At 53.6% G+C, this 20678-nt stretch overlaps 2 protein-coding genes across 6 annotated transcripts in view; both read left to right on the top strand.

Moving 5' to 3' along the window:
• Positions 1-10602, top strand: part of DVL3 (dishevelled segment polarity protein 3) — a 43994-nt gene extending 33392 nt beyond the window's left edge. For 2 of the 4 annotated variants that reach the window (XM_045030554.1, XM_045030557.1), the window contains exons 6-17: positions 236-329; positions 745-814; positions 1555-1694; positions 1863-1939; positions 2539-2651; positions 3036-3086; positions 3202-3351; positions 4920-5051; positions 5389-5556; positions 6901-7113; positions 7927-8319; positions 8740-10602. In XM_045030554.1, the coding sequence (XP_044886489.1) occupies positions 236-329; positions 745-814; positions 1555-1694; positions 1863-1939; positions 2539-2651; positions 3036-3086; positions 3202-3351; positions 4920-5051; positions 5389-5556; positions 6901-7113; positions 7927-8319; positions 8740-8771 (1633 nt within the window). In that variant the 3' untranslated portion in view covers positions 8772-10602. Of the gene's footprint in view, positions 1-235; positions 330-744; positions 815-1554; positions 1695-1862; positions 1940-2538; positions 2652-3035; positions 3087-3201; positions 3352-4919; positions 5052-5388; positions 5557-6900; positions 7114-7926 lie in introns of all 4 variants that reach the window. The other 2 variants (XM_045030556.1, XM_045030555.1) reach the window with 2 other exon arrangements.
• Positions 10603-12483: 1881 nt separating this feature from the next.
• Positions 12484-20678, top strand: part of AP2M1 (adaptor related protein complex 2 subunit mu 1) — a 43551-nt gene continuing 35356 nt past the window's right edge. For both annotated transcript variants that reach the window (XM_045030594.1, XM_045030593.1), the window contains exon 1: positions 12484-12579. The gene's annotated coding sequence lies outside the window, so the exon portion shown is untranslated. The remainder of the gene's footprint in view (positions 12580-20678) is intronic.

The raw sequence follows: 20678 nt of genomic DNA, 5'->3' as shown, positions 1-20678 counted from the left end.
GGATACCTCAGCCCCATCCTTCAGGGCTCTTCCCTCAGCTAGTGGCCCTCAATCCCGACCAGCAGTCCCTTCTGCTGTTACAGTTGTCTGCTCCCCACACAGCTTTGTTGCTGCCCCCCGTCCTGGCCCCGCCCTGTTCTCTCACCCTCCTCCTCCTTTGTGGGCGTCCTGCTGACAGACCCATCTTCTCTTGACCCTCACGGGCAGTGGCGCTGACTGTCTCCTTTGCCGGCAGGTTAAGCAGCTCGACAGAGCAGAGCAGCGCCTCCCGCCTGATGAGAAGGCACAAGCGACGCCGGCGGAAACAGAAGGCCCCACGCATTGAGCGGGTACATCTCTTGGGAGGGCAATTGCAAAGCTGGGGCTGGGCTTTCTGGTACCTGCGGCATACCCCTCCCCACTCCCATGTGGGGCTAGGAACTCAGCTGGTGGAATCTCCAGTCACTACAAACCTGGGTCAGTGCTGCTGCTAGGACCAAAGTCCTTTCTTGTCCCAGTCACAGTAGGAATGTGTGAGGTGCAGCCACCAGTCCGTTTGTGGAGCTTCCTGCCTTGACTGGGGTGGGGTCAGAGGTGGGAGCATGGGGACAGCACTACAGGGAATAGAAGGGACAGTGGGGAGCATAGGAACAGTATACAGGGAGCGGGAGGGACGGGGGGCACCAGAGAGCAGCAAGAACTGACAGGGATTGTGCTTGGGCCAGGGAGCAGGGGGACGTCTCATTGTGCCTCATTGTGTTGCAGTCGTCGTCCTTCAGCAGCATCACGGACTCAACTATGTCTCTGAACATCATCACGGTCACTCTGAACATGGGTGAGTGAGAGACTCTGTCTTTCAGTTTGGGCCTGAGGCTCTCCTGAGCTCCAGCAGTGAGATCAGGCGGTGCAGTGCGGGGGCAGGGAGATGGAGGAGTGGGGAGGTAATGAAGGGAGAGGGTCCCCTGGGGAAACTGACTGGTCCTGAAGCATTAATCCCCTTAAAGATTTGCCAGTTTGCGAGAATGTGGTTGGGATTGTGATGGTGGGGAGAGTGGTTCTGGGTCCTGGGATTTGGTCCAGAATGAGTTTCAGCCTCTTCTCCCCCCAACTTCAGCTCAGCTCCCTCTGTGTCCCATGTCCCCCCACTGTTCCTTCCCAGCTGCTTTCTGTCTGGGATCCTGAGAGGCCAAGATGCACATGGAGAGGGCAAGGGGAGAATAGAAAACTCTGATGTGGAGCCCAAAATGTGTCCGTATCAAGGTGGGCAGTGTCCTTCCAGTGCTTGGCGTGCAGGAGGGTGCAAGGCAGGAGCATGGCAGGGTAGGGGTTAACTCTGCTGTCATCCCCATGCTCCAGTTCTCAGAGCGTTGGGAGGCTGAGGAGCTCAGGGCTGAGCTGGGGGGAGTTGGGAAGGGAGGAAGGAGCCAGGAAGCCACTTGAGGAGGTTGGGGAGGGTGGTTGTGTGGCTGGGACTAGTGGAGGGGGATTGCCCAGGTGGGGGGCTCTAGGGCCAATGCAGTGAGGCTTTGCTGTCCCGTCCAGCTCTCACTGCTCGTTCTCCTCCTATCCCTGCAGAGAAGTACAACTTCTTGGGTATCTCCATCGTGGGACAGAGCAATGAGCGTGGGGACGGTGGCATCTATATCGGCTCCATCATGAAGGGGGGCGCAGTAGCAGCCGATGGCAGGATCGAGCCGGGAGACATGCTCTTGCAGGTACTGCACGCCTCGCAGCCAGGGCTGGGTCAGTGACAGTGAGGGGTGAGGGGCAGACTGGAGCCCCTGCTCGCAGACTGACGGGCCAAGTCGCAGAAGCTGCTCTCAGAAGGAGCCTGGCCTACAGCCGTGTCTCTGGGATTCAGCCTTTCTTTGCCTCGTTTGCAGGTGAACGATATCAACTTTGAGAACATGAGCAATGATGATGCTGTGCGCGTGCTGAGGGAGATTGTGCACAAGCCAGGGTAGGTGCTTTCCCCCAACAGCTCTCCTCTCTGGGGCAGGTCGCCCCCAGACCTGCATCTCCTACTAGGCTACAGTCCCCTTTGCTCTGGCTCATCGGACACTGGTAATGCAGCCAGCCCTTGTGTCTGAGAGCAGCAGCCAGACCCCCACCCCTCTTATGCTGGGTCTGCGGAGGCCGCCCAGGGCCCTCAAACACCCTCTCTTATTAGTATCGCTCTGACTCCTGGGTGTTATGTGAATAACCTTGAAAGAGCCCAAAGCAAGAATTGGAACTGAGAATGTCTCCATGGTCAGGTCATGTCCCAGCACTGGTCCCCTGCCCCGAGCCTCTCCCTTCTACCTAGGCTGGGTTTGCTGAATGCCCCTTCAGTTCCCACTGCCCTCCTTGTTACTGGCTCTGCCAGCTGGGTGGGGGTGATCCCCAGCTGAGGGATCTGTGCTGGCAGCCTGCCAGTAGCCCCAGGCAGGCCTGTACCTGAACTGCCTCTGAGGCAGCAGGTCATGACCACTGAGGGCCAGCACCTTGATCAGAGCAGCCTGGTTGCGTTGCATGCTGGCCTGTGTGCAGGTTGCAAAAACGTTTGTTTCTCTGCTACAGGCCAATCACTCTGACTGTGGCCAAGTGCTGGGACCCCAGCCCCAGGGGCTGCTTCTCGTTACCCCGGAGTAAGTGGATTCCTGACTCGCCCTTAACGCTGGTGCCCAACCCATGTGAGAACCTTGCCGCCAGCACCTGCTTGTTTGCTTTATTTCCTGTCTGTCTGCTGTGAGACTGAGACTGAATGTGGGGTCGTTGGGGGTTGCACCCCGCTCCCTCCGCTATGACCTCAAGGCCCCAGTGCAGTGCAGACCTTTGAGCACTGCAGTCTCCCTCTCCTTGTGTCCCGCAGCTAGGAGAGCTGAAGTCCCCCAGTGCCCACCCTCCTCCCCCACATCATGCCTGGGACATACCCACCTAACCAGGGCGGGGAGGTCACCTGTTCGGAGCTCCAGAGGAAGGAGAAACACCCCCGAGATTGCTGCCACTGAGCCATAGGGGGACTCTCTCCCTCTGTGCCCCTCTTGCTCACCCTCCCTCTCTTTTTTCTCTCCCAGTTGCTCCCCAGCGGATCTGGGCTGGGCCAGACTCTCCATGCTCCGATCCGGGTGAGTCCCGGCTGATGCTGGGGAAGGAAGGGGCTGCGCAGGGCGCCCCCTAGAGGTGGGTTTCATGAGGGAATGATTCTCAGACAGCCTCTGATTGTCTCTGCATTCACTCTAGGTGAGCCCATCCGACCCATCGACCCGGCAGCCTGGGTTTCCCACACGGCAGCGATGACTGGCACCTACCCGGCGTACGGTATGAGCCCATCCATGAGCACAATCACTTCCACCAGCTCCTCCATCACCAGCTCCATCCCAGAGACCGAGCGTAAGTCCCTGGTCCTGTGTGCTCCCGCCACTGCACGGCTTCCAGTCACCTGCGCTGTGCCTGCCGGCACCCCAGCCTGACGGGAGCAATACATCCGCACGGGCAGAAACCAGAGGTCTGGGGTGGGGCTAGGGAAGCGGGGTCCAGGAACCAAGGGGAACTCCCTACCGGCAGGAGTAGAGACTGGAGGAACAGGAGCTTCCTGCAGGCAAGGGCCAAGAGAGCATGGCTGGGGTGGGAAGAATTCTACAGGCAGGCACCTGGGGGTGGTGCTGGGGAAGGCTCAGAAAAGTTCTCTTGCCCAAAAGCCCAGGACAAGTACAAGGTTTGGGTGGGCAAATTCACATCAGTTTTCCTTCTCTCCAGACAAGGACAACCAGAGAGGCTGGTCACGGGCTGAGTGACGTAGAAACACAGGGTTGGAAGGAACCTTGAGGGGCCGTCCCCCCCCATGCTGAGGCAGGGCCAAGTAAACCTAGATCATCCCTGACGGGTGGTTGTCCAGCCTGGTCTTAAAAATCTCCAACGATGGGGATTCCAAAACCTCCCTTAGCAGCTTGTTCCAGTGCGTAACTATTCAGATAGTTAGAAAGGCGAAGGGAGGAGGCAGGAGGAGACTGTGCTGTGGGAGGGGAGGGGATGTCAGCCACGCAAGGAATGCCTTGGGAAAAGTGAGCGGGGCCAGGAAGAAATGCCCTGCTGGGCATGGCTGAGGCTGCATCTCTGCTTGAATTAGGGGTCTGATCAGAGGCCTGTGGTGGCTGGGAGGGAGAGAGCTTGGGGCTGGGCCTTTCAGCTACAGGCAGGTAATTCAAAGGTAGCTGCAACAGGGAGGTCTGCCCTGTAACGCTGGGGGCCTGGAGCCGGCCAGCCCTGTTCTGAGGTGGAGCCCCGTTAGGTCCCATCCTGTTCTGGGTAGTTTGCAAAGCGTAAGGTGATTGCCCGATGGGCACCTGATTCCTATAAAGGCTGAAAGAGCTGAGTTGAGTGAGGAGAGCTATAGGATGCAGGCTGGCTCCTGTGGTAGGCTCTGGAGCCAGATGCTCAGGCAGACAGCCTCCAGGAGGACTATGGGAGAGCTGCCAGGAGCAGAGAGGCCCTGGCAAAGAAGCCGCTCAGTTAGGGGAATTGTTTAGTGGTATTTTGGGGGGTTGCTGAAGGTTGTTGGTGCCACCAGTAAATGGTGCTGTGAGGACAGAGCTGGGGCATGGCACTGGTTCTTTCCTAAGCTTGTGAGACTGACCTTTCTGGCAGAGCTGGAAGGGGCTAGTTTAATTTCCCAGCTAAACCAGCATCTGGCACGAAGCAGCTTTTAGAGCCTTGCAAACTTAGCAGCAGCTGCTGGTGGCCGGAGGCAGGTTTTTGGTTTGGTTTTGTGAGGGAAGAAAGCTGAGAAGGTCTAGCCCAGTGGGTGCTGCAGTGTGTTGGCCAGTTCCTCAGTGTTGTGGGGTGTGCCTGCGATGTATTGTTCCCTGGCCCATCCCCTTGTGTGTGACACCTCCATGTGGCTCCATTGCCTTTTCTGTCCCCTCTCATCTCTGCCTCCCTTCCCTTCGTCCGCCTCGCAGGCCTCGATGACTTTCACCTGTCCATCCACAGCGACATGGCCACCATCGTCAAAGCCATGGCCTCCCCCGAGTCAGGTCTGGAGGTGCGTGACCGCATGTGGCTGAAGATCACCATCCCCAATGCCTTCATCGGTAAGAGGCAGCCACTTCCTCCTCTGGGACTGGGGGAGGGGTAGACACATGGGTAGAGAGGCACCCATGTGTGAGGGGATCCTGTTTGGGGACCTTTGCCAAGGGAGCATCCTTCACCATTATGTCCCATTGGCTCATCCTGTTGGTTGTGCTAGGGAAACAAATAGAATCCTTGGCCTTGTGCTGCCCCTAGGAATGTCCCTGCACCTCTCTCACCCACGGACCACTCCCATCCCTCACCCCTGGAACAAATTCAGGCCACCCTTGTCTGCCCCCAGAGCCAGCCCTTCCTGTCCTTGCTGTGTTTAACCGTGCTCTTTGGCTAATCTCGTGGCAGGTTCAGACGTGGTAGATTGGCTCTATCACCACGTGGAAGGTTTTACAGATCGGCGAGAATCCCGCAAGTACGCCAGCAACCTGCTGAAGGCCGGCTACATCCGACACACTGTGAACAAGATCACCTTCTCAGAGCAGTGCTACTACATCTTCGGAGACCTCTGCGGCAGTACGGACCCCTGCTCTAGTGCTGTTGGGGAAGCGGGGGGTGGTGAGGGTGCTGAAAGGAGATGCTCTGCCCTGCCCTGACAACTCTCTGAGGACAGTCTTGCAGTGGTTTGCCACCTCCAGACTGCCAGCCTGAACCCCTTCCATACTACTCTCCAGTGCTTGGTGTATTACTGTGCAGCCAATGTCCCCATCTTCTGCTGCACAATCCTTTCTCCTGGGCAGGACAGGAAGGAGTCAAACGTCACCTTTCTTTGATCCTGGGCTAAACCTAAACTCCTGGGTGGGTGGGGCTGGCTTCGCTCAGTGCTGTCAGAGTCTGCACTGTCCTTGGAGGAATGGGCAGGGAGCTGAGACCTAAGGACACCTGGCTGGCTCTGCTCACCTGAGAGGGATGAGAAGGGAAGGGAGACAGACCTAAGGATGTCTGGCCAGCTCTGATGTTGTCCTTTCTCTTCTGAGCTGGTTTATGACTACCTAGCACAGGGGTGGGCAAACTTTTTGGCCCAAGGGCCACATCTGGGTATGGAAATTGTATGGCAGGCCATGAATGCTCACGGAATTGGGGGTTGGGGTGCGGGAGAGCAGGACGGCGGGAGGGCTCCAGCTTGGGGTGCAGGCTCTGGGGTGAGGCTGGGGATGAGGAGTTGGGGGTGTGGGAGGGTGCTGTGGTCTGGGACCGAGGGCGGGAGGGGGATCAGGGCTGGGGCAGGAGGTTGGGGCATGGCAGTGGGTCAGGGGGGCAGGCTCCGGACGGTGCTTACCTGAAGCAGCTCCCAGAAACAGTGGCATGTCCCTTCTCCAGTTCCTATGCGGAGGCACAGCCAGGCGTTCTGCGTGTTGCCCTGTCCACAGGTGCCACTCCTACAGCTCCCATTGGCTGTGGTTCCCGGCCAATGGGAGCTGCAGGGGCGGCACTTGGGGTGGGGGCAGCATGTGGAGCCCCCTGGCTGCCTCTACGCATAGGAGCCCAAGGGAGGATGTGCTGCTGCTTCTGGGACCCATGCGGAGTGGGGCAAGCCCCAGACCCCACTTCCTGGCAGGAGCTCGAGGGCCAGATTAAAACATCTGGAGGGCCAGATGTGGCCCCCGGGCCGTAGTTTTCCCACCTCTGATCTAGCAGATCATTGATCCTCTCTCTGACCAAGTAGGGAACAGTAACCCCCAACATAGCCTGGGCTGGTATCTGGCAAGGAGGTGTCCATAGCTGCCCCCTGAAATCTTCTGCCCCTCTTGCAGGCACCCCATGATTATCTGTCAGCTGGGATGGGGGTGAGCTTGTCCCACTGTACATGGCTGTTTTCATTTCAGGACTAACCCAGGTTCCCTATTTGCTTCTCTCCAGACATGGCTAACCTGTCCCTGCATGACCATGACGGATCCAGCGGCGCCTCAGATCAGGATACGTTGGCTCCACTCCCCCACCCAGGAGCTGCACCGTGGCCCATGGCTTTCCCATATCAATACCCACCACCTCATCCATACAACCCCCACCCAGGATTCCCTGACCCAGGCTACAGCTATGGTGGGGGCAGTGCAGGCAGCCAGCACAGTGAAGGTAAATGAATGAGAGGAGCTGAAATGTGCCATTGGGGTATTTTCCTTAACACCTTTGGAGAGCAAGCCACGATCTGGGTCATCTCCTGGAACGAGGAATATGTCTCCCTCCACCCCCGTCTCATTCACTTGCACACAGCACAGTTGGGCAGGTGCATTGCAGAGCTGCTTTGAAGCATCAAGTATAGACCAGGGCCACAGGCTAGATCCTGGGCATGATGGAACCAGAGTCCGATGCCTCCTGTCACGGAGCCTCTGGTGGGCTAGAGGGTAGGGTTTGAAAGGAGGCCAGCTTTGCTGCAGTGGTGCCCTGTCCTGGGGCTGAGAGCTCTCATTGGTCAGGTGTATTATGGTAGTGCCTGAGGACCACCCAAGACCGAGCCTAGGCCTGTCCAAATATGGAGTAGCAGAGAGTCCTGGCCCTGAGGATCTTACAATCTAAATAGACTAGACAGACACGGGGTGGAGGAAGGGGTAGAACACACAAGCAGAGTAAACAATGTGATGGCAGCAAATGGCATGTTACTTCTGTGATTCTTTAAATGTTTAGTTTTTATTCGGTGGGGAGAGCTGGTTCAGAGGCATCAGCTACATGGAAAGAAAAGGGAAGGGAGAGGGGCCATGGCTTTGGCTGCTTCTGCCCTTCCTGGCTGGGGTCTGGCTGGTTCCTCTCTGCAGTTTTTCCCAAGGCCACATGTTGTGGCCTTGGCTTCGGGGAGGCTCCTTTTATTCCAGTCTCTCCCTTCCCTGCTGTGCCGGCTGGGGCTGCATGTTGTCGGGGCCATTCCCTAACCATGCCTTGGGCTTCTTGCAGGGAGTCGCAGCAGCGGTTCGAACCGCAGCGGCAGTGAGAGGAGAAAGGAGAGAGACCCGAAGCCTGGCGAGTCCAAGTCAGGCGGCAGTGGCAGTGAGTCGGACCACACCACCCGGAGCAGTATGCGGCGGGAGCGGGCGGCCAGTGAGCGCTCGGTGCCAGCCAGCCAGCACAGCCAGCGCAGCCAGCACTCCCTAGCTCACAGCATCCGCAGCCAGCAGTCGTATGGGCCGCCTGGCCTGCCACCCCTGTACAGCCCGCCCATGCTGCTGATGCCTCCGCCGCCTTCCGCCCTGGGGCCCCCAGGAGCCCCACCGGGCCGTGACCTGGCCTCTGTGCCCCCTGAACTGACGGCCAGTAGACAGTCGTTCCGAATGGCCATGGGCAACCCCAGTGAGTTCTTTGTGGATGTCATGTGAAGCACCCGTCCCCCTGTCTGTCTGCTGCCCTCGTCGGTTTGTCTTCTAGGAACAGCCCTGCCTTCACTTTGTTTTTTTTGTCTTGATAACTAAAAAAGGGAAAAATAAACTGAACTAAACCTTGATTTTAATCCCTACTCCTGTGGCGTGGAGGCGGGGGCCAGCAGGCCTTGCTGAGCCCTGCCCGGCCCAGCCCACCTCCGGACTCGTGTGTGCAGAGGCAAGTTGCTGCTGCTTTTGCAAGCCCCTAACCCCCATCTCTAACCCCATTAACCCGCATCCATCCTGGTGCCTGTGCTGCTCGCCCGTGTGTAGCTGCCGCTGCCACCTCACTCCTTCCACCCTAAACGTCTCCTCTTTCTTTTCACCCTTTTGTGTTTCTTCTGTCAAGCAGCAAAGAATTACGGGGTGTTTGACTTCCTCTGAGCTTGCCGCCCGCAGGGGTGAGAGCTGGAGCATGGCATGGCAGCTTGGCCCAACAGAGGAGGACACGAAGCCCCAAGGGCGCTGGGCACGTACAGTGCTGAAGATGGCTTCTTTCCCACTAGCTGACGACGCCCCCCCGTTCCCTCCACAACCCTGAGAGGGGAGCAGGGCCAGCTCCAGCCTTGTGTGTGTTCAGATCAATAAATGTAGCCATCTCCTGGCCAATGGCATGAATGTTCCATGGCTTCAGTGCCTCTGGGGAGTGGAGAAGGTGAGGCCCCAGCTGGGAGGGTACCAGGCCTTGTTCCCACACTCCACCACAACATGGTCAGGCTTGGGCCAGGGTCTGTTACTCTCTGTATAGCATTAAATGCAGTGCACCCCTGTGGCAAGGCCCCAGTTGGGTTTGGAGGCAGTACACTAATGAGGTTCTGTTCTTGACTGAGTGCTGTTGGGTCATTAACTCCCATAGGAGGTGCAGGCCAGCATCCGGAGCCTGAAGTTTCTGAAATACCTACCATCCATTACTCAAGGCTCTGCTTGTGCCCATGAGCTGCGGGGTGTGGATTTGGCTGAATGTGAGGGTTTCATTTGCACCCTCTGCAAGTGCGGATGTCTAGCTCTGAAAATGTGCCTTTAGTCTAGGCAGCCCCTCCGTGCCTCTCCCACCCGCTGCATGACCATGGGCCTGACTACCCATTCCATGGCCACAGAGCATGCGCCATCCAGGCCTGCTGTGTGTAGCTGGGGGCATCAGCTACTGGCTGTACTCTCCTACACTGGTGCTTAGCAGCAGGCTCAAGCTGCAGAAGCTATTAGGTCTAAGCAGAGCAAGAGGATGGGGTAAGAAGCTGAGAAAGGGGCAGCTGTGGTGTTTCCAGAGTGGGGGTGAGCACAATAGCAAGTTCCCCTGCGTTTGCTGCCTCCCTCCGTTGTTCTAGAGGGGTAAGGGGCTTCCTGTCCTCATCTTCTCCATGGACGAGGGAGGGGTGGGGACGGACCAGGCTCCAAGGAGACTGGAGAGTGACAGCCTTGGCCCTGCTGTGACAGTCCCTACTTGAGAGGCTGCCCCCTTCTGTGACATGGCACTGCAGCCCCTGCCTGTGGCATGTGTGCAGGGCCTGGGCCCTCTCCCTGTGGAGGACAGCAGTGAGTTGAGCTGTTAGAGAAAAGTTCCCTTTTTCTCCCTCGGCCTCCTGGAGTCTCTCAGAGCCCTGCTCCTCCTGCCTGATGCTGGAATGACAGAGAGGCTATCTTGGGTAACTGGCTAGTGCACGAGACAGTACCTGGTACGCTAAGCTGCACCGCAGCCAATGGGGGGCTTTGCCACAGTCTCCCTTTCCTCCCTGGGTCCTCTCGCTGCCATGCAACAGCTTCCTCTGCAACAGTGTAAACTCCTTGGAGTTGTGGTTATTCTTCTTCTTAGCAGGTGAAATATATCTTACACCTGGCACCAGCTCATCTACTGCCCCCTATTCTGCCCTGTCTGCCATCCCAGCACCAGCCATCCTGCCCTGTGTGCCATCCTCCTGCCCCTCTATCGCAGCACCAGCTCTTCTACAGTCGTCCATTCTCCTAGCTCCCTACCCTGCTACCAGTGCATCTACTGTGCATAATCCTTCATATCTACCCTGGTGCCAGCCTGTCTAATATCCACTATCCTGCCCCAGTGTGCCATCCTGCCAGCTCACGCTGCCACCTACCATCCTCCCCTGCCTTCCAGCCAACTCATCATCCTGGCATTGGCCTGGCTCCTCCCCCTGCCCGCTGGGTTTTATAAAAACAAAACCAATCTTCCTTGTTTTTATTTATAAACATAGTTTTATTGGAATCCTGGCTCCTGTTTTTATTCCTCTGCTGTCCTGTGTCTCGGGCTGGTGGGGCTGGCCTGCAGCAGGCTTCCCTCGTTGCTGAGGCCTAGAATGCTTGATCCTATTCATTTCCTGAGGATTCTTCCCAGATGTTTCCGGCTCTGGCAAGTGAACAGTCACTGTCTGTCCTATACTGCTGCTGCTCCAACAGAAAGAGACTCTCATACTCGCTGAGGCCCAACCCACAGGGCTGTGGTATATTTTCAAATGTGTGCCCTGATGAAGGTCGTTAGGAAAATGAAGCTGTGACATTTCTCTTAACTAAAACCTAAACTGCAGGGCTTGATCTAATCTTTCTTCTTAGGCCTGTCTTAAATAGAGGGAAGCTAATGCAATGCCCATAGAATTGAAGGGGATGGGTGAATAACCTCTCCCCCGCCCAATCATCTGTGTATGCATGGGAATAAATGGATTTCAGTAGCAACCCCCACCCCTCAGACATGTATGGGGTTCAGTATACAGCAGGCTCTACACTACACATTTCTGCTAGCATAACTGTTTGGCCGGCAGTGTGAGGGGTGTGCAAAAAGCTCCTAGTTTTGGTGCGGTTATACCTGCAAAACCCTGCTTCTGGTGGGATGGCTTATTTGGCTCAGAGGGGAATAGAATAAGCTATGCTACCAAAAGTGAAGTTTTGCCAGTATAAACTGTGCCTGTGTCTATGCTAGGAGAGGTATAGCTGTACTAGTAAAGCTTTCCAAGTGCAGACTGAGCCTCAACACCTCCCACCTGTCTCCTCCATGTGACTGCAGTTCTGGCTTCAACTCAACTTGGCTTCCTACCTTTGAAACCTTTATCTTTAATAGCATCATAGAAGAGAATGTGTCCTATTGCAAATACAGCAGGCTCGGGCTGAACTGGTCCCTTTGGACATTTTAGGGCTTTTCCCAGGCTCTGGATGGGACAAATGAGGCAGAAGGGTGACAAAGAAATTAGGAGAGTTGCCAACTCTTGCAATAGCTGGTGTTTAAACTTGAAGCCCCAACTTCTAGAGGCATGTGACTGTGGCAGAATCTCAGCTTTATTTTTTTAAAGCCCTCAGGGGTGCGAACCAAAGCCTAAACATGGGCCCGAGACATTAAAGTCTCAAAAGCCAGAAGGCAAATAAAAAGAACCTCTTTAACCTCACAGTTTTTAAAGCTAATCTCATTATTTGATTAGTGAATGTTGGGGGAGAGAGTGAGGTGGTGGGGAAGGTGAATTATGGGGTGAATCATTTTGCCAATCTGTGCCTCGGTTTCCCAATGTGAAGAAAGAACGCGGGTGCAGCTCCCAGCTGTCAGGCAAGTGCAAGTGCAAGTGCCAGCAGGGCTTTGGCTGGGAGGGATTCTATAAACTTGGGAGTGGCATTAAAGTGCCTGCACTGATGGGGCTCCACGCCCCAACCCCTCGAGACACCCACAGGTGCCATGTGGCTGCTGCTGCCCCATCCCACCGCTCACTGGGACCCGCAGGCTGCACCCCAACTCTGGGAATAAGGGGGTGCCTCCTACCCCGACAGAGCCCCGTGGCCGCAGCCCAACCCTCTGGATTTGCGGGACATTTCCCCAACCTCGGGCTCGAACTCAGCCCGCTGGCGCTGTCCAGCATGCAACGCCCCCTTCTGGGGGGTCTACGGTCTCCGACGCGGCGGTCTGGCCGGGGAGACTACAAATCCCAGTATGCAGTGCGAATAGCCTCTGACGCCGCGCGGCTCAAGCTGTCGCGGTGCATACTGGGACATGAAGTTTTCGCGTCCTCGGTCTGCGCGCTTCTCCCTTCCCGCCCCCCGCCCTCCTGGAGGCGCATGCGCAGAGGCTGCTGGGCGTGGGTTGGGCATGCGCGGAGGCGGCGGCTCTGCAGTAATGGGGGGGGCGCCTGAGGGAGGGGGGAGTAGCCGCCATCTTGGGGACTGGGCGGAGAGAGGGCGCGAGAGCGAGCTGAGGCACCACTGGCAGGTGAGGCCGGGCAGCGGCTCCCGGGGCCCTCCCCTGCCCCGGGCTGTCTGGGCGGGTGCCTCATCTCAGGGGCCCTGCGGGCCGGGATAGGGGGTGAGCTCCCGTCAGGGCGGGATGGGGAGCCCCTCTCCGGAGCCGCCCGCCCCGCGGGGCTCTGGCCTCGGGGCGTGGGTCACAGCCTGCCCCGCCCCGCCTGCCTGCCTGGCAGCGAGGTGCTGCCCTGGGGGCTGGGGCGGCGAGCGAGCGAGCTCCCTGCTTCCCCCGTGCCCTGTGGTGGGCGCCGGCTTGGCGTGAGCTGGGTGGGGGTAGGGCTCCCCCGGTATCTGGGCGGGGGGCACCGTGGGGAGAGACTGGGGGGAATAGACCCCGCATCTAGGGGGCAGGGGAGGGAGACGCCCTGTATTTTGAGGGGAAATAGACCTTATATCTGGGGTGTGTGGAATCATTCTGGGGGGGATATAGACCTTGTATCTAGGAGGGGGTGCAAGGGAGGGCGAGACTTTGTATTTTGGTGTGGGGGGGGGGGAATGCATGCTGTGTCTCGAAGGAGTGTGCGAGAGAAGGGGTGATGCTGTATTGTGGGGGAGAAATAGACTCTGCATTTGGGAAGGGGGTGCGAGGGAGGGAGAGACCCTGTCTCTGGGTTTCTTGTGTTTCGTTATTTTTCCCAGCCAAGTGCTTCAGATAAGTAAGTCTGATGGCTCCTTGGTTGGCTCACCCCTGACCTGGGAGAAGCTGCAAGGAAAAGACCGTCTCCATCCTTGGTTTGGGGTGGGTGGGAACTTGGCTTGTGGCTATAAATACCTTGTGCTGGGACTAACAGATGTTGAGCTAACCAGCACCTGGCTGGGTCAGCACTTGGGTGGGAGACTCCAAGGAGAAAACAAGTACCGCAGGAAGCGGTGAGGGTGGCTTTTCTGCTGTGTCCTCATACAGCCCGTTGCTCCGCTGTGATACTGAGTATGGTAAGAGGCAGTATGCTCAAGAGAAGAGATAAAACCAAGGTCCGGTGGTTATTATGATCTCCTGACCCTTTGCTATGCTATGCAGGCCTCTTTTCCTTTTGTACCTAATGGGCTATTTTCTTGTGCATCCTGTGTAAATTCTAGTCTGGCTTACTAAAAATCTCCCGCAGTTCCAGTTGGATAGAATTATTCCTTTCTTGTTGTATAGGGTTGCTGGGCAGCTATTAAACAGCTGGGGTGCTCCCCCTCAGGCCTGTGTAGTGGTAAGTCAAAGATATTGAGCGCTAAATGCGAATATCTGTAATCTGTTCTCCGGAATTCACATATCCTCATTGGTAGGTGAGAACAGAGGGTATTTGACACTCCCCTTCAAATGCTAAAACACTGTTGCTGTGGGGTACCAGCTGGTTATTGGTGATCCATCTGAAACACCTGTCATGGCAACAAACTATTATGAGTCATCTTAGCATTGATTATTCAGCTGAAAGTGCTTGAGTGAAATGGGAATTAAGTCAGGATATGTAGCTCTTTCTTGAAGGTGGTGTGGTGTAATCTAACATGCCAGGTTAAAGTGAGCAAAAGCCTCATAAGGGGATCAGAAGTACTCCATCCCCAAAATTATCTGCATTATTGATGTAAGCATGAATTAGTTGGCTCATGGATTGCAGCTTCTTTCTGTAAAGCCAGGGGTTCTCAAACTGGGGGTGGGACCCATCAGGGGGTTGTGAGGTTATTATGGGGGGGGGGGTCATGAGCTGTCAGCCTGCACTCCAAACCACACTTTGCCTCCAGCATTTATAATGTGTTAAATATATTAAAAAGTATTTTTAATTTATAACGGGGGTCGCACTCGAGGCTTGCTGTGTGAAAGGGGTCACCAATACAAAAGTTTGAGAATCACTGTGTAAAGCCTACTGGGCTGAGGCATTATTAGCTCTGGTAACTGTAAATTGTTGTTCCGAGACTGAAAATTAGGCCCTTATCACACAGCTCTTCCACTGCATTCCCATTTCCTTTCTCTGGGCTTTTGGATTCTGTACAGTTGCAGGAAACCCAGTGTCTGTTTATCAGGCGATGTTATTGACTTCTCTCCCCACTAGGAAGCTAATCTTCTCTGATCTCTCTTTCCTATTTTAAGCTATAGGCTTTTTGATCACAACTCTTATCTCATCAGCACCATAGACTGCTGTGAAACTTTACCTTCGGGCTGCCCAAAAGCAGAACCTGGAACCTTTCCAGGTAGGGAAACCTGAATGCCTTGTGCATTCCAAAGGTCTGGGATATTAGGGGGCCTTCTTATTGAGCGCACATTCTGTGTAGTTACAGGCTGTGTTTACACTGAAGAGTCTGTTGGCATAGCTATGCTGCCGCGGGCCCCTAATGTAGCATGCACCAATAGGAGTTTTTTTGCTTGTGTAGGAATGCCACCTCCCCAAACGGACATTAGCTATGCAATCAGAAAGAAGCACTCTTCTGTCAGCCTAGATTCATCTACTCGGGCGTGGGGGTGGGTTGTTGGCATAGCTGTGTTGATGGGGTGAGTGGATTTTGCACACTCTTGACTGATATAACTATGCTGGTATAAGTTTAAAATGTAGACCAAGCCACAGCCTTATTAGAAAAGGTTTACTTGGGCTCCTTAAGAAGTAGAGCTGCTGCCATTCTGATCAATTAGCAGGAACATTACTTTTCCCTGAAAGCTTTATCATCAGTCTGGTCTCTCATCTGGTGTGATGCTACCAAACTGTCTTTCTCTAATTTTTTGTGTATGTTGCTTTGGTAGAAGGCAGCATCACTTGTCTTGTATTGTAAGGGCTCCATCCCTGGTAACTAGTACCTCAGTGTTGTCTGTTTCTTGGAGCCAATGTTTCCTTTCAGGGCGGTTGGGGAGATGTCCTTTGAAAGAGATCAGGAAACCTCTCTGCCCAGGAATGCCCAGAATGGGAAATATAGGATTTCTCTTATAAAAGATGGACCCTTGGGGTTATGGATGGCTTGCAGCATGAGAAGTTGAGAAGTAAATGACTGGATATGTGGTGCATTGGTGTTGGAATGAAAGACAACATCTCTTCTCTTAGACTAAGGATGAATAAAAGAGAGTTCAGGGTGCTAAATGCATCATAAAGACTTGTACCATACAGCCTGCAGCTTCCTTTCTCTTTAATGCAGAGAGGTGACCAACAGAGACTACAGGTCCCAGTAAGCAGCATTTCATCTTGATCCCAGCAGGAGAGCAATTAATCTAGAAGTATTAATCTAAAAGCATGCTGGGACCCAGGACTCAAAGTACACTTGTTCACTTAGCAATGGCAATAGGAAGCTTTCCCTGGTGAGTCAGGGGCCTAAACCATCCATTTTCTGAAGTTTAAGCGTTCACTTAAACCCCAAATCTATGTTTCTATCTTAATCTTCCAAGGGGGATGGAATGTAACTCATTTTCATGAGATGTTAGTACATCTTTCTGCTTCTCAGAGCTTTGTTAAGCAACAGCAGTGAGAAATGAAAGATTCGACTGTTGCTCTTTAGAACCCTAAAAGCAGCAATGAAACTCAGCTGTTCACTTCACACTGCTGGTTGGAAAACTTATGAGCAGCAGTGAAGGGAGAAGCTGAAGCTAGTTTTGGGGAGAAAACTTCAAAATCAGAGGCTAAAGAAGGGGTAGGATATTGAAAATCTATTTTCCCACATATCCAGGCAGCAGTCTAGAGCAGAGAGAAGCAGAAAGCTCTCTATCCCTGGAAGTAGTGCTTCAAACAGACCCCTCTGTCCACAGACTGATTATATGAAACATGGCACCCTCAAGTCAGATAGAAATCCCAGTACTCTTTTCCCTGCCTTCCTGCTCTGAGGACTTACTGAGCTGGACTTAAAACCAGGGTATTGTCCCTGAAACTCCAGTGGTGTTCACCTTGGTCTTGAAAAAGTGACAGAGTCCTGTGGCACCTTATAGACTAACAGAAGTATTGGAGCATGAGCTTTCGTGGGTGAATACGCACTTCATAGGACGCAAAGATAATGCTCCAATACTTCTGTTAGTCTATAAGGTGCCACAGGACACTCTGTCGCTTTTTACAGATCCAGACTAACATGGCTACCCCTCTGATAGTTTAAAGACAAATCTCTCTGGCTGGGTTTAGGCCTCCATATTTGTAAGGGCAGCTACTGTCTGTTGCCTCACCATAAACCAGGTGCAGCTCATGGGCTCCTTATCGGATCATGTTAGGTACTTGCCAGGACAGTTTGGGTGCTTGAGTATTAGTTTGTCATTTGCTTTATGGGCTGTAGGGTGGCATTGTATGATCTGATAATAGGAACCTTAACCAGAAATTAATTGGCTTACTAAGCAACCTCAATTTGCTTAACTCAGATCTCTGAACTAATCCTCTTCCTCTTTCAGCCACTGTCACACTTGTACTGGGCTTCAAGAGCAGTCTGCTTTACCATGTAATGCTTTATGCAATGCTGAATTCTTGTCTCAGTGGGAGATGGGGGTTGCTTGTGACTCATTCCTGTAGATATATTGCTACTCAGAGGCAACATTTTCCTGGATTCTTCCTAGGGCTGTCCTCATCTAGCTGCTGCTGGGTCTTGGGCTGCTTAGTCAGATAAGCTTATTAATGTTCAGGAACCTCACTCGTTACTTGGAAATCACAGCTCAAACCAATTTACTAGGCTACTAAACAAACACAAAATGGTTTGGAGAGTGAACAGCAGACCAGATTAGGTCATGGCTGGTGAAAAGCAGTGCTGTGTAAGTATCATGCATACAGAGGAAATAGTTACTCTTCAGCTTTCATGCATTTCCATCCATGTGCAATTTGTGCTGGGGAAGGGTACTGGCTTGGGGCCCATGGAGACAGAGCACTTCTTAGCTGGAGTAGGTACAGCCTGGGTAAGGGCAGTGCAAGCTTTCCCAATACCATGGGCTCCCACCAGAGTACCTCATTCCTCATCCAGCCAAACTTCTTGATGGCTACTAGGAACTGGACTGAAGCTACCACCTTGTTTCGCAAAGGGGCTGTTGCACATGGAGATGGCTTTTGGTCACTACCAACTAAAGTGACTTGGTAGATGGATGCAATACCCACCAAGTCTTGACCTTTTCCTTTCTGGCAGCTGTTCGGTAAGGTAGCCAGATAAACTATGCTTCAAGTGCTGCTCTGATCACCTACAACAGTGGTTTTCAAACTTTTTAGGGTGCATATCTTTTTCCAAATAATATAGTTTACCGCATACCCCCATCTGAGTTAAGGTCATAATATATCTATGATTAGATTGCCTAGTCTTACTAAATAGAATGTGGTGTCTGCTATTGCAGGATTTTTTCTCTTGTACTCCCGATAAGAGCCCATGTACCCCTACGGGTACACGCACCTCAGTTTGAAAAGCGCTGCCCTACATCAGACAAGAGCCAGTTTGCTTTGATAAACTGCTGCGACCTGCTATCATTCTCCTTTGGTGGAGGGACATCTTCATAGTAAAGACTAGCATGTGCATGTGTGTACATGGCTGACAGCCCATAATGTCTGCCTTAAAGATAGGTAGTAGCATGACTGGACATACACAAAGACTTCAACCTTTCTCTGCTAATGCTGCACTAACAGAAGTATTTCTGGGTTTCTGATTATGCTGGGTGGTGGTAGTTGTACCTTTATTATGGTGATGAGGACGGTATAGGAACTTGAGTAGAATGTAAGCAGGACAGGAATTCTAGACTTGCTTTTAGACTACAGTTTCAAAGGTGTAGTGAGGATGCATCACAGAAGTTTGGCTATACTGTACGTCTGTTTTTCATGGCAGAAGGCTGGGCTCAGAATTTCAGCGGAGATGTTTTACACAGCTTCCCTGTTGTCCTCCCTGAGGAGTGGAGTTCTCTGAAGTCAGCCAGTGAGAATACAAGCTAGCCCATTAGCCAGGGCCGGCTCCAGACCCCAGCGCACCAAGTGCGCGCTTGGGGCGGCATTTTCTGGCAGGGCGGCAGGCGGCTCCGGCGGACCTTCCGCGGTCATGCCTGCGGAAGGTCCGCCGGAGCCGCCTGCCGCCCTCCCAGCGCACCCTCCACAGGTGCGTCTGCAAGAGGTCCCCCGGAGCCGCGGGACCGGCAGCGTGCCCCCTGTGGCATGCCACCCTGCTTGGGGCGGCCAAATTCCTAGAGCCGCCCCTGCCATTAGCCTTTTGATGGAGAGATGTATTGGCATGTGCTTACTTTAGGAAAGTCCATGGTAGTTTCCATAACAGTGGGATACAATAACAGCCTTAATAACACTTACATTCCTCCTCTTTCTAGAAGAAAACAAACACATCTTCTGGCAAGTTTTGAACTTGTAGCTTCTGCAGATGTTTCCTCTTACTCACGTGATGGCAGGAAACTGCTGAGATTAGGGTTTCGAGCAGTAGTTCTCAACCTATTTACCATTGTGGGCCACATATGCAGGTATCTGGGTTATGTGGGCCGCATCCACACAATACTACCTGTATGGCCCTGAGGATGTCTAATGGGTTGCAGCTGTGTGCTGATTAGGCTGCAAGCAACCTGTGGGTTGAGAACCACTGGTTTAGAGCCTGGAATTGAGTGAGTTGAAAGCTGCTAGTTCCCTCCTAGAGAAATGGAGGGAATTAGTGTACTGAGTGGTGGTGTCTTCATTTTCACTCTGTTATAAGAAGTGTGTATGTGTGTGTGTGGGGGGGTGCCTTCAGGACTGGGGAAGTTGGGGGCGGGGGGAAGAGTAGGGTAGGAGTCTGCAAGTGGGCTGCAGGGGGGTTAGGAGTACCTGTCAGCACCACATTGTCCCTTCCCATTTGAAGCTACTGCCCCTTCCCTGATCCCTTTGGCCTGGCCTGGCTGGGTGATGGTGTGGAAATGACTCTCAGACCGGTCTCAGGCTGCTGATTGTGGGCTGGAGAGGGATGTGCTTCCCTGGGGGGGTGGGGAAATAGAACACATGGTTCCTGCCCTCACCAAGGCTACAGGTCACCGCTATGTGTGAGCTGGGAATCTGGAGGTTTTAGCCCCTCTCCTTCCTCCATGGGGTACTAATGCCCCAGAGAGGGGATGTGAACACCTACGGAGACAAGTGAAGCAGTTAACACCTCTGAGTTGTTGTTGGTCTGTATTCTCCACTGGGTGTTCTGTTCAGACATCTCAATGAAATGAAGGGGGTCACTTCCAGGGCCAGCTTTAGGCCGATTCCCCCGAATTGGGCCCCGCGCCTAAGAGGGCCCTGCGCCCAGCCAGAGCGCGGCAAGCCCATGACCCTGCTAGCGCCAGCTGGAGAGCAGGCAGACAGTTCTAAGCAGCAATCCGAAGTGCCGCTGAAGACTCAGAGCGCTGCCCGGTGAGTACAATCCCCACCAATCGGGCCCTGCGCTTGCTAAAGCCGGCCGTGGTCACGTCACACCTCTCGGATCCACTTATGCTGCGGATGGTTGTGTAGAACCTCTTCCCAATACATTAGGCTCAGATTTGGGGAAGAACCAGGCTGTGCTGGAAAAGTAGAGACAGATGACAAGATTGTAAAGGGGCTAAAACACACCAGTACAGTCCTTAGCAGGAGTAATGGCCGAGAGGGAGCCAGGAGAAGTGGGAGGAGGCAGGGGAGCATAGGGTATACTGAGATCACTTTTTAAAAACAAGGACATAAATGCCCCAAAACTCTAATGCAGAGTTAAGGTTGCCCAGTGGGGCCTTGTGCCCTTCCAGAATGTGGAGAGTAGCTAAACTGAAAAATCTAAAACAGTAATACAAAGCTAAGGCACGCCCTATCCCTGCCCCACTGGAGCTGGCAGTGAGCACTAGGAAAATTTCAGTAAGAGTGTTGCAACAGTTAATAAATCACCAATGGAAGTGGTGGATTTACCCCTCCTGCTGGCATCAAATCCTGATTAAATGCTTTACTGTAAGTTGCTTTAGTCAGCCTCAAATTATTAGGCTTAATACAAATTAAATTATTTTGTCTGTGTTAAACAGGAAGTTAGATCTAGTCTAATGGATGTAATAAGTAGATATGAAGGACTAAGAACATACCATTGTGTTCCCCACCTTTGAATTCCAGCATTTCTCTGGATGCATTCAGTTGTATTCACTGTTGGGTGTAGTTGTACTGAATTGTTAGTTGGAGTATCTCTGCCAAGTAA

This window comes from Mauremys mutica, chromosome 9 (assembly GCF_020497125.1).
Source record: "Mauremys mutica isolate MM-2020 ecotype Southern chromosome 9, ASM2049712v1, whole genome shotgun sequence".
Classification (NCBI taxonomy): domain Eukaryota; kingdom Metazoa; phylum Chordata; order Testudines; family Geoemydidae; genus Mauremys; species Mauremys mutica.
This window is presented reverse-complemented; position numbering and strand designations above follow the sequence as displayed.